General features: G+C 41.4%; 2 protein-coding genes across 2 annotated transcripts in view; both read left to right on the top strand.

Moving 5' to 3' along the window:
- The window catches only part of c1ql1l2 (complement component 1, q subcomponent-like 1-like 2), a gene marked incomplete at both ends in the record, with an annotated part of 44,067 nt that extends 39,805 nt beyond the window's left edge, over window positions 1-4,262 (top strand). The window contains one exon of the mRNA XM_084488474.1: window positions 4,161-4,262. Within this exon, the coding sequence (XP_084344600.1) occupies window positions 4,161-4,262 (102 nt within the window). The remainder of the gene's footprint in view (window positions 1-4,160) is intronic.
- A 4,119-nt stretch (window positions 4,263-8,381) lies between these two features.
- ccdc43 (coiled-coil domain containing 43) lies at window positions 8,382-11,291 on the top strand. The gene is made up of 5 exons (XM_084488380.1): window positions 8,382-8,570; window positions 9,639-9,729; window positions 9,962-10,097; window positions 10,312-10,367; window positions 10,478-11,291. Exons 1-5 carry the CDS (start codon window positions 8,397-8,399, stop codon window positions 10,663-10,665), a joined length of 645 nt encoding a protein of 214 aa, XP_084344506.1. The 5' UTR covers window positions 8,382-8,396; the 3' UTR covers window positions 10,666-11,291.
- Window positions 11,292-11,878: the final 587 nt, after the last annotated feature.

The raw sequence follows: 11,878 nt of genomic DNA, 5'->3' as shown, positions 1-11,878 counted from the left end.
AATTTCCTCACCCTCCCATCCTTTACCGGGGGAACTGCCTCCGCGCATTCATCTTTGATGCCCCGCGCCACGCCAGGTCTTCAATTTAACTCCCCATCTGTAGCGGAGCTTGAAATATTATCCCAGAAATGAGATCCGTGACCCTGAATACAAAGTGGTGGGGAGCACCAGAGGGGTGCAGCGGGGGGACAGGGTCTGCTCCAGTCAGGCGGAGGCATGGCCAGGCATAGGGAGCAGGGTCTGGAACCCGCGTTGGCCTAGCAAAATATTTGCCCTCGTCCACTCTGCTGTCTAGTCGTGTCCACTCAGCTCCCTCTCTTCCTTCATTCCTCATCCCCCCCCCCACCCACCCCCCCCCCCCTTTCCCCCCATCACTCCTCGTCCTCAATCGTTTCGGTGGCGGCGAGCAGGCAAAGAATTTGGGACGGTTGGCACCGTGCCAGGAGGACGATGGCTGAAAATATAAATAAATAAATGCCTCTTTCCCTGCCAGAGGTCGTGAAGGATCGCCAACTTTGAAGGGAGAAGGGCTTTGCGGTTTGACCACCTACGTCTGGGCGGCTGCTGTTGTTGTCAGGGAGACGCACAGAAAGAGAAGGAGAGAAAGACAGGGAGAGACAGAGACATAGAGAGAGGGAGAGAGAGAGAGAGAGAGAGAGAGAGAGAGAGAGAGAGAGAGAGACATAGAGAGAGGGAGAGAGGGAGAGAGAGAGAGAGAGAGAGACAGGGAGAAACAGAGAGACAGAGACATAGAGAGAGGGAGAGAGAGAGAGACATAGTGAGAGACAGAGAGACAGACATAGAGAGAGACATAGAGAGAGAGAGACATAGAGAGACATAGAGAGCGAGAGAGAGAGAGAGAGAGAGAGAGAGAGAGAGAGAGAGAGAGAGACAGAGACATAGAGAGAGAGAGAGAGAGACATAGAGAGAGACATAGAGAGACAGAGAGACATAGAGAGAGCGAGAGAGGGAGAGAGAGAGAGAGACATAGAGAGAGAGAGAGAGAGCGAGAGGGAGAGATAAACAGACATATAGAGAAAGTGAGAGTGAGTGAGTGAGAGAGAGAGAGAGAGAGAGAGAGAGAGAGAGAGAGAGAGAGAGAGAGAGAGAGAGAGAGAGAGAGAGAGAGAGAGAGAGAGAGAGAGAGAGAGATACAATCCTGTCAATAGATCTCTGTGCCTGGTGATGATTTAGAGATGATTTAACTACCGGAGCGGCCTACAGAGACTGTGCTCTCTCTCGAACTGTTCCATATTCATTACCTCGTTTCACACTTAGATGGTGGCTTTTAATTACTTATCATGCCAGCAGAAAAAAGTTTATTTGGTAATTGGAAATTGTGTGTGTTTGTGTGTGACATTGTGTGTCAGACATTGTGTGTCAATTCATAGATTTGACACTTTAGGGTTTTATTATCCAGAGGTTCTTTAGATCCATATCATATTGGTATTGGTAACACATATCTTTTTTTCCAATTTTTTAAGTTTGACAGTTGAATTATTGGTTAAGAATTAATATTGCTAACAAAGGAATGAGCAAATGAATCAGGAATGGCTGACAGAAGAAATTATATGAAGTATAACATAGGTTAGTGTTGGCCTATATGTAGCATTGTATGAGTTAAATGTAGCATAACAGGAGTTATTGTACGTAGTATAACATGAATTATACCTCAAATAACAGGAGTTATTGTACGTAGTATAACATGAATTATACCTCAAATAACAGGAGTTATTGTACGTAGTATAACATGAATTATACCTCAAAAAACAGGAGTTATTGTACGTAGTATAACATGAATTATACCTCAAATAGCAGGAATTAGTGTTCGTAGCATAGCAGGAGTTATTGTTATTTAGCATAGCAGGAACTACAAAAAATAAAACATACAACTTAAATAGAGCACATTTAACATCTGAATAACGCATATAACGGTAGATGTAAGTGTTTAGGAACAAGACGCCCAACTGCTTGATTTTGACATAACCAGATTAACGTTTTCAGATCAAGAATAAAACCCCTGAAACGTCCTTGCTTCCACTACCGTCGCTGGGCTTCCGTCTTAAAACACAGAGTCGTGTAATGAGGAAGAGAAGCGTACAGTGCGCTCCACACAGGCTTCTTCACGGCTGCCCCACTAACCAGTGGTAGTTCTGTGGGCGCTGGTTACATTCTGTCACATTGACGTCGCCGCGTATGGGACATGTTGACAGCGAGAGGACATTGCACATTGCGGCTGTGGGGCTTTTTCTCATGCTGGTGGCATTACGGCATGGAGTGTGTGTGTGTCTGTGTGTGTGTGTTGCTTGCTCGAGTTGCATGACAATGTTTGCGAGGAGACACTATGTGTGTGCGTTTGTGTGTGTGTGTGTGTGTGTGTGTGTGTGTGTGTGTGTGTGTGAATATTTGAGTGCGTGTGTGTGTGTTGTGTGTTCTAATTTGTGAGGAGTCAGTGTGTCTGGTTGTTTGTGTTCATCATTATGTGTGTGTGTGTGTGTGTGTGTGTTTGTGTGTGTGTGTGTGGGGGGGGGGGTTGTTGTTGCATGCTCACGTTGCAAGAGTTTGTTTATGAGAAGACAATATGTGTGTGTGTGTGTGTATATGTGTGTGTGTGTGTGTGTGTGTGCGTGTGCGTGCGTGCGTGTGCAGGGAGTGTTGCCCGTGGAGCTGAGCATGTGGATCCCCAACCCACTCACCAGCCTCCAGGCCCCTCGTCATTTCGCATCAATCCACAGCCCCTCAATGGAAACAGGACAGGCATCCTCAAGCTACGTAGCAGCACAAGTATCCATCAACGCTGTGTGCTTTAGCTTGGAAATAAGACCATGTAATGCTATTGTCATGGCATCCGTCACTGTAAGCCGCATTTCGTATTATGTATTGTTCTCTCTGGAAAACCCTGCAAACTGTCTTATGACTCCCCCCTTGCACACCCCCCCCCCATATTTTATTTGAGACACACTAAGAAAGTGTGTTCAACAAAAGAAATGTAAAAAAAAAAATCCCAAGATGTAATGTGAGTGGCAGCCACAACTTGGTGTCACTCTGGATTGACAACAGTTGGCTTGAGCCCCCCCTTTGCCTGCAGAATCTATAAAGCGTTGCCAAACAGAGGCAGCTACAGTCCGCTGAAATAAAGAGTGCAGTTCCACATGGCAGCTTCCCCATGGCAGCAAGAAAAGCTTTTCACTTCATTACCAGCAGGACAGAGACGTGAGAGAACCATTATGCAGGGGGCAGGGAAGAGACGCTCAAAGGGAAGGCGGATAGAAGAGAAGAGGGGAGGGGGCAACAAGTGATAAGCCTGGCATCGCCAGACCAATTGCCGTTTGCAATTCGTCTGGAACCTCTCCGTTCTTTTTCGATATCCAAAGGGCATCACCCACGGGCGCGGACCAAAGTGCCTCTGGACGCAAGGTGTACATGGTAAATGCACCAGAAATAACACAACAATGAAGTACTGTCATCCCGGTGGACTGTAGTAAGCATTGCAAATTCTGCCAAAATCGACTCTGTTGCATACAGAGCATCAACTTACTCCCTTTTATTGGAACTAGGGACAGAGGAACATCAATTCCGGATTAGAAACATATTAGCTGTTATATACATAACTGTTAGTTAGATAGACATCTAGGCCTATACTGTATGAAACTAAATAATTGAACATCAAATTCAACATATACTTATTAATTTAGAACTTGACATTATAACATAGAGCCTTTATGTTACAGCTATTACACAAGGACAGAACTGACGTGGGTTTTCGAGCCATCGGACTGACGTGGGTTTCTGAGCCAATCACATTGGCTGCGGTTTCCGGCCCTTGTCCCATGTTGGGTTTTCGATCACTGGGTTTTTCAAGCCAATCAGATTGGCTGTGGTTTTCCAGCCAATTAGGTTGCCCGGGGTTTTCGGGTCATGTCCCGTGTTGGGTTTTCAATCAAATATCATTGTGCATTTTGGTGTATTCTAGCAAAGTGATTGGCTTTGGTATTCCAACAATGGGATTGGCAAATGCTCTTCAATGGTCACTCTTTTGGTGGTCATTTCTATTTGCCTATTTTTTATCCCTGCTTAAATGTTTTGTTATAAGTTATTTTATCGAAAGATATTTCTCTGTTAATGCTCTCTCAGAGCTCATCATTTTGTCCATGTTCCAGGTGAAGGAGTTTAACTCCATCTCCCGCCTGGACCAGTGGCAGAGCACCCTGCTGCTGCACATCAAGAAGAGCATCCAGGGTGATGGGGGATACCTCAAGTAGGAGAGGGAAAGGGGGAGACAGTGAGTGGGAGGGAGAGGGAGAAGATTGAAACAGGGTGGAAAAATGCATTATGGAAGAATCGTCCATCAAGGCATGATACCTCCCTTAGCGCATCCCCCCACCCCCCCCCCCGCCCCCAATATCACTCCTTATACAGCACTTCTCACACTCACACACACACACACAGACACTACTCAGAATGTCACCCAGGTTAACCCCGTACAAAACAATGTCCCGTACTGCTGTCATCCATCAGGCATTACTGAAGGGTTGTGTTCTGTTGTTGATATTTAAAGGCTGTTCTTCTCATTATTCAGGGGGTTCATTCCTCTGTCCCATCACACCCTCTAGCCACGTCTGTCTTTAGAGGAGAGGTTGAACAGCCTCCATAGGGCCCAGGGGATATCTGTATTTAGGGAAAACGTACCGGCTCGGAGGGGCAATCGGATGTTGGTATTGGGAGAAGCCATGGCACAAGTTCTGTTTTTATTTTGGTTTGTATTTTCTTTTTTTCTTTTTCTTATTTAGTATTTTAGAAGGGAAACAATCTTGTCATTTATTTATTCTATGTGTTGTATAAATGATTGTTAGAATATATAATTCTATCCGTGTGTTTGGTAATTACAGAATGTAGTGAAGTGGTCAAGGGAAATCCTGCAATTCTATTGCAACTCAAGTCATTCCTTCCACGCTAACATACTTATTTTTCATCATTCACAAATGGGTTGATGAAGTGCAACGATAATAATGTGTTGACTCTTAAAAGTATCAGAGGGATGCTTTTGTTTTCGATACATCCTGCTTATTTCAAAAACATTCTAAAAAACATTCTAACTTCAAATACAAATATATATATATAGAAAATATGAATAATATATTATGGAACTTAGATCCAATGTGCAAATCAGATTTCAATGTCAGCAACAGATTCAAACCATTAGGATCAAAACGAGAACACAAATAAGTTCTAATCAAGCGTTGCTAACGGACACAGACCAAAAGGCCTCTGGACGCAATTGGATAGGCCTATCATAGCAACGAAACGGGTGACGCAGCAAAAGCGTCAAAGAGCGACAAAAAAACATATTTCTTCTTAACAAAGCTTTATGTGCAGTCGTTTGTTCTTCTTATAGTGAAAATATACTGTCTAGTTTGTTTAATATTGTTTCAATAGGGTAATCCACAGACCGTTCGCAAACCGCCACTCCTCTTCACCGTCATCACATTAATCCGCCTCATATCAGATAAACGGTTGTGATTGATTGGTCTATCTCGTACCGGGAAAGAAATATTTTTGCATGGGAGGAGAGCCAGACCTTATCTGCAGAGCAAATTAAACATGAGCTTGCAAGATTTTGCTTCACAGGCTAACAAGTGATACCCATAACAAGACAAACGTGTACTAGCAGGTCACCTGCCAGAAATATAACCTATGTTACACGCAGGATATCTCTACAGATTTAAGGCCTGTTTGCTGGGGCGTTTGACATCGATGAGAACATCATTCTCGTCAACATGCTTTTTACATACCGGTACTGATTACCCAAGACATTTGCAAAACAACCACCCTGCTTAAGGCCGTGACACACCAAAACAACGTCAAAGTACTAGCCGTGACGAAAGCCGTCTGTTGCGTTGCCTCGCATCGCCCGTGTCTTGGCAAAAAGGTTGCACTTGATGCGCAAAAAAGACTTACAGCCAATGACCAACTAGCACTTCTGCGACTACGTGAGAGGAAATAACAGGCAGGCAGCAGCAGTGTGTGTTCGTATTTCAAACAGGGACACCGGGAGACCTAGGACTGCAGATATATCCCAACATGAAACAAAGCAGTGTCTGCCACCGATTCAACATGCTGAATCGGCCGAAAAACCGCAGACAAGGTCAGACCAGTGCCAACCGGGCGGGACCCACCTTTGAAACTATAGGGCCACAGAAGCTCACCGATGGGCCAACGTTGTCTGACAGCCAACCGTAGACACGGTGTGTCAGGGCCTTTATGATGTAAAGCTTGGGTGCACCCAATTTTCAATTCCAAAACATAAGTGAACAAATTACTTCATTTCATCTACCCGGGGAAAAAGAGTTCTTTCTTATATAGGTAAAGTGAAGATGAGTGAAGAAATTTAAGTCAGGCAGGATATAGGGGCGGGATAATAGTGGCTTTAGGATGGCTTTCTCTAAAAGACAAAATGTGTTCAATCCCCAAATGTCCACAGCCTACGTGTAAGCATTTTTTGAGCAAGATGGCTGACCCCTACCTGCTCCTAAAAACATGTCATGTATCTGTTGCTTTCGATAAAGGCACCTGGTAAATGACTTAATAATAATACCAATACCAAACCTAGCATAGCTGAATGCTCTACCTTATGTGCCCATGAAGGCCTATGGCGGATTTAGGGCTGGGTGTGTGGTGGGGGGGGCGTTGGGGGTTTGGTCATTACTAGATTGATTGATTTATCTATCAAAATTGAATTGGTCAGAAGAGGCAGATCCTACGAAGTGAGAGGACAGGAGGTAATTTAATAGAGAAATAAGCCTAATGGAGTCTTCATGAACTATTTTTCTTTTGTTGCATTGACATACATATTTGGATATAACATATTTCTTTCCTTTTAGTATATTTTTTGGGGGATAAGGGGTGAGTAGCCACAAGCACACTGACCACAATGTTTTGGCAGAATGGGCCCTTGAATTTATTCACCACTGTCTTCGAGCCCAACATAATCATTTATTTGGTTGGTTTGTTTACAATTTCTGCTTGGGTGTGTGTTTTTTTTCATGTTTTCAGATGCTGAGTCTTTAATTTTAATCAGAACAATGGAAACAAAGGCTATGTTGCATACCTGTCTAAGGACTACAGAAAGTTTCCAACTAATTGCAAAAATAATATATTTAAAACATCCTGGCCAGCTTACAAGTGCTTCTTGAAATGTGAGCAAAAAATTAAAGAAAATGAAGAGCATTTCTTCAGAAATCTACATTTTAACTATCAAGGACAGTTACAGACTTAATGCATAATCAAGCTGTCTTTTTTTAATCAGGATCTGTTGGAGTCGTGCCACTGATGCCGATCCCTATTTATGCTAATGTGACTCAGCAGATGTGGACGTTACCCGCAACTGGCTGTAGCATATCATTTTCAAAATCATGATTCAACGATTTCAGATGAATTACTGCAAGACTTGGAACTAAATATCTACTTGTTATTATTCTGTGAAAAGTAAAAAAAATATATATATATAGAAAATAAATAAATAAATATATTCGTTTGATGCATTCATTGTAGTTGTTGACCTTCTACAGTGCTGCCATCTCTATTTTAGGTTATTTTTCCACAAAATGTCCATGCAAAGACCCTGGCCCCAGATCCAACTTCACAACATTCTCAAGAGGTAGGCCTAGCCTATTCATGTGCTTGGGAATCGAACCCATGGTCCCAGAAAACAACCATTGTTTTGCAGCCAAAAGCTGTTGTTCCAAGAAGTCGATTACCATCACCATCACCCCCCAGTGCCAGGCAACCAGGCCAGTGCTTATGAACCCAAGCTTTGGCGCTGATGTTGATCCCTGGCCTCCTGGTCTTTTGGCAATGGGACTTGAATGTCTACCAGGCCCACAGAACACACGTGAAAAAGCATCCCTATAACGAGATGGTAAGGTTTATAAATAACCTTCCTTTCTTGTTTAACAAACCAAAATAATTATTTTTCAGAATCTGGCTCTCAACAGTTACAAGCCTAGCCGTGTAATGATAAAGCGCCAGGACAAATTCAGACTTAAGCAGGCTAGATACTGCACAAACCTAGGAACTAACAACTACTAATATGTTCAGAACAGTTCAGGTTAAACATGAATTACCTTTACAAGCATATGGATATGTTCGTGTGAAGAACTTTGTCGCCCTCTAGTGGGCGTTCAACACCGTAAACATTTCGGAATCTGGTCAACTCTTTTTGTTCATTTCCGAAAGTCAAATAAATCGGTCATATTTTTTATTTTGGATACACATATTCGTTTCAAAGTAAATAATCAAACCACTGTTTATGAGAACATAGCATACCACGTTTGATTGAACCTCACAGGCAATCAACAGGCCAACAGCGTCGTGTCCAAGGACCCCAATCGGCCAACATGGCTGCGCCCGTGGCAGACGCCGGCGAGTTTGAAAAATGGTTAAATGATCACCTAGATTCATTGGAAATCGATGGTGAGGTGTACGGAGCATATCTTTTAGGAGTCTTGCAAGAAGTGGAATGTGAAGAAGAGAAACTAGAAACGCTTCAAGGAATACTCTCTGCATTCCTGGTAAACCCTTACATCAGCATGTCAACTACCGCTACGTCTAAGTTGCAATATAGTTACTTTATATTATACTCGGATTTATTGTCGATACTAGTTATATATTAGCTCTTAAATAGACCGCCACGGAATACAGTGTTATAGCGGATTAATTAACTCCGTTCATATGGCAAATGGTGTTTGGTATATTAAGGAAGGTGTGGCAGACAGCCCACCAAGTCTATAAATAGCTTTTAATTAAGTCTTTTACCCATTTAAGGATTGCACATGAATCACAAACTAAAGTGTGTAGAGCAGTCCTAACATTCCAAACTCTATTTGAGTTTAATACAGCCTCCAGATTGACTCGCCAATCATGGTGTTGTAATAAATGTATATATACGTATATGGTTTTAATAGTTACCAATACTGTGCTCCAAACCAAATAGAGCAAGATGGCTGACCCCTACGTGCTCCTAAAAACATACATGTATCTGGTGCTTTCGATAAAGGCACCTGGTAAATGACTAATAATAATAATACCAATACCAAACCTAGCATAGCTGAATGCTCTACCTTATGTGCCCATGAAGGGCTATGGTGGAGGGCTGGGTGTGTGGTGGGGGTTTGGGGGTGTGGTCATTACTAGATTGATTTGATTATCTATCAAAATTGAATTGGTCAGAAGAGGCAGATCCTACGAAGTGAGAGGACAGGAGGTAATTTAATAGAGAAATAAGCCTAATGGAGTCTTCATGAACTATTTTTATTTTGTTGCATTGACATACATATTTGGATATAACATATTTCTTTCCTTTTAGTATATTTTTGGGGAGATAAGGGGTGAGTAGCCACAAGCACACTGACCACAATGTTTTGGCAGAATGGGCCCTTGAATTTATTCACCACTGTCTTCGAGCCCAACATAATCATTTATTTGGTTGGTTTGTTTACAATTTCTGCTTGGGTGTGTTTTCTTTTTTCACGTTTTCAGATGCTGAGTCTTTAACATACAACCAAATAGTTGTATGTTACGATTACAAAGCACTTCATTTTTTATCCTAAGAGGTTGTTGTTTTTGCTGTTTGTTGGTAGGAGGGTGACACGCTCGAAGATGTCTGTGAACAGATTATCAATCAGTGGACAGAACACTGTAATCGATCAACTAAGTGCGACGACGATGATGGCAAGTATCTATACACCTATGATGACCGATGACGATTTAATTGTATGTTAGAACAAGTGGTCTTAACATTGTACATGTAGTATAATCCATGCCATTTCGGACCGTTATTGAGAAAATGCGTTCATATCTGCTTGAATGAAAACTGACAGCAATATGGAATGTTGTAAACTCAAAATTGTATTATATAAATTGCATTGAGCATTAAAACATAATTTTCTTGTTTTCCATGTAGCTGATGTTCAAGCCATTGCCAGCCTGATGGAGAAGCAGGCCCAGATCGTAGTGAAACCGAAAGAGGTGTCCGGAGACTCCAAGACAAATAAAGAGGCTGTTCTGGCTCAATATGCCAATATCACAGACGAAGAAGAATATCCTTGTTTTTACAGCGTGTTCCAAATCCATTGCTTATGTCAAACTTGTTGGTTGTGGTGATAATTTGTGTGATATAGTATTCAGTTACAATGACACTTTTGGCTTTGCTCTATGAATATTCATTAACGCTAACAATGTATTTTCCCAACAAAATAGCAAAATAATTTGGACTGAGCCATTGTTCTTATGTAAATTCCTTGATGCAAGCACTGAAGGTATAGAAGAGGAGGCCGCAAGTAATGCCCATTTTTCGGGAGGTGAGAAGTGTATCCTTTTCATGCGTCATATTGTCTTATCTTATGTGTACCTTAATTCATTCATAGTCACACTGGTACAGTAGAGCTTTCCCCTACGTTTCCTTCACTGATAACCGCAGCCTTGTTCAAGAACACTAATGTGGAGCAGGTATTGAACAGGCAGAAGGAGAAACGGGATCAGGCCCGGGAGGACTCTCAGAAGAAAAAGGAAACGGACAAGATGCAACGGGAGAAGGATAAACTGGCCAAGGTGGACAGAAAAGACAAGGAGAAAAAGCGCACACAGAAAGGTGAACGGAAAAGATAAAAATACAAAAGAACACTTCAAGGATGTTACCAAGCAAAATCAAAAAGAAATCCAGCACTGTTGATGTCTTTCCTACTCGTGGTCTGGTTAATACTTAGATTTAATTTGACCCCATTTGCTATCTTTTGGTGTAGAGAACCGTTTACCAACTGCCTATTTCTGTGCTGATCCTTGGAAATCGACCAGTAAACAACATTATCAGTTAAGATGATCACATCTGTCATTGTTATTTGTGTCATTAAGATTTAGATTTTCCCGATGTGAGGATCCAGCTCATATGAAATGTAAAGTACACTGTGCTTCGAATGAAATAAATACGATTCAAGGAGAAGTGGGTTTGTAAATGATGTACCAAACCTAAAACAATCGTTGCTTAGTGCCGATAGCTTGTGAAGAAACTATGCGATTATCAGAGTTTGCATGAAGCCAACTGGTGACGTGTTGAGTATTCATAACCACTTGCATTAGAGTTTCAGTGTCTATGCACATCTGTACAAGATTAAGAACACGACTACTATTCAATTACCTCAAACATTCTGTAATATGGTTAAATGTTTGAACTTTATTTGAACAATGAGTTTTATTTTACCATCTTTCTAAATAAAATACAATTTTCAACAGTTAAACTGCTTCAGTTTTGTTGAGTTGATGATGGAACTAGTTAAATGGTAAATGTAACGACAACAAAAACATAGTAATGAGGCAGTAATATGGAAATTCACAAAGAATAATGGAGCAGTGATAATATAGTATTGTGCTAGGTGAAACCCCTAGACACTAAGACCTAAAATGTACCAGCAAAGGACAGGTTTGAACACCTATCTAAACAAATAATTGTCAATGATAGGTAAACATCATCATGTGTTACGAATTCATCTAAATTATCAAAAAGCTTTATAACTTTTCACAACATGCAAGGTATATTTTGGTCCATGTTTTGAACTTCTGATCAAATTGGTTTGACTAAAATGATAGTGTGTTTACTAACAAACAACACTTGTGTTGAAAATGTTACGTTAATTTTGAATGATTGTAGGTATGATTTGGTTATTGTTCTGGGCTAGGAAACGGAAACCCTGTTTCTTTTAAATAAATAAGTGGATTTTTATCCACTGACATATATAACATAAATAGTGCCTTTTAAATAACAGTTAAACTGACAAGAGTAAGATTAACATTACTTTGGATCCAAAACTAAGTAGAATATTGATTT

This window comes from Micromesistius poutassou (genome assembly GCF_964030765.1).
Source record: "Micromesistius poutassou genome assembly, chromosome: 1".
NCBI lineage: Eukaryota > Metazoa > Chordata > Actinopteri > Gadiformes > Gadidae > Micromesistius > Micromesistius poutassou.
This window is presented reverse-complemented; position numbering and strand designations above follow the sequence as displayed.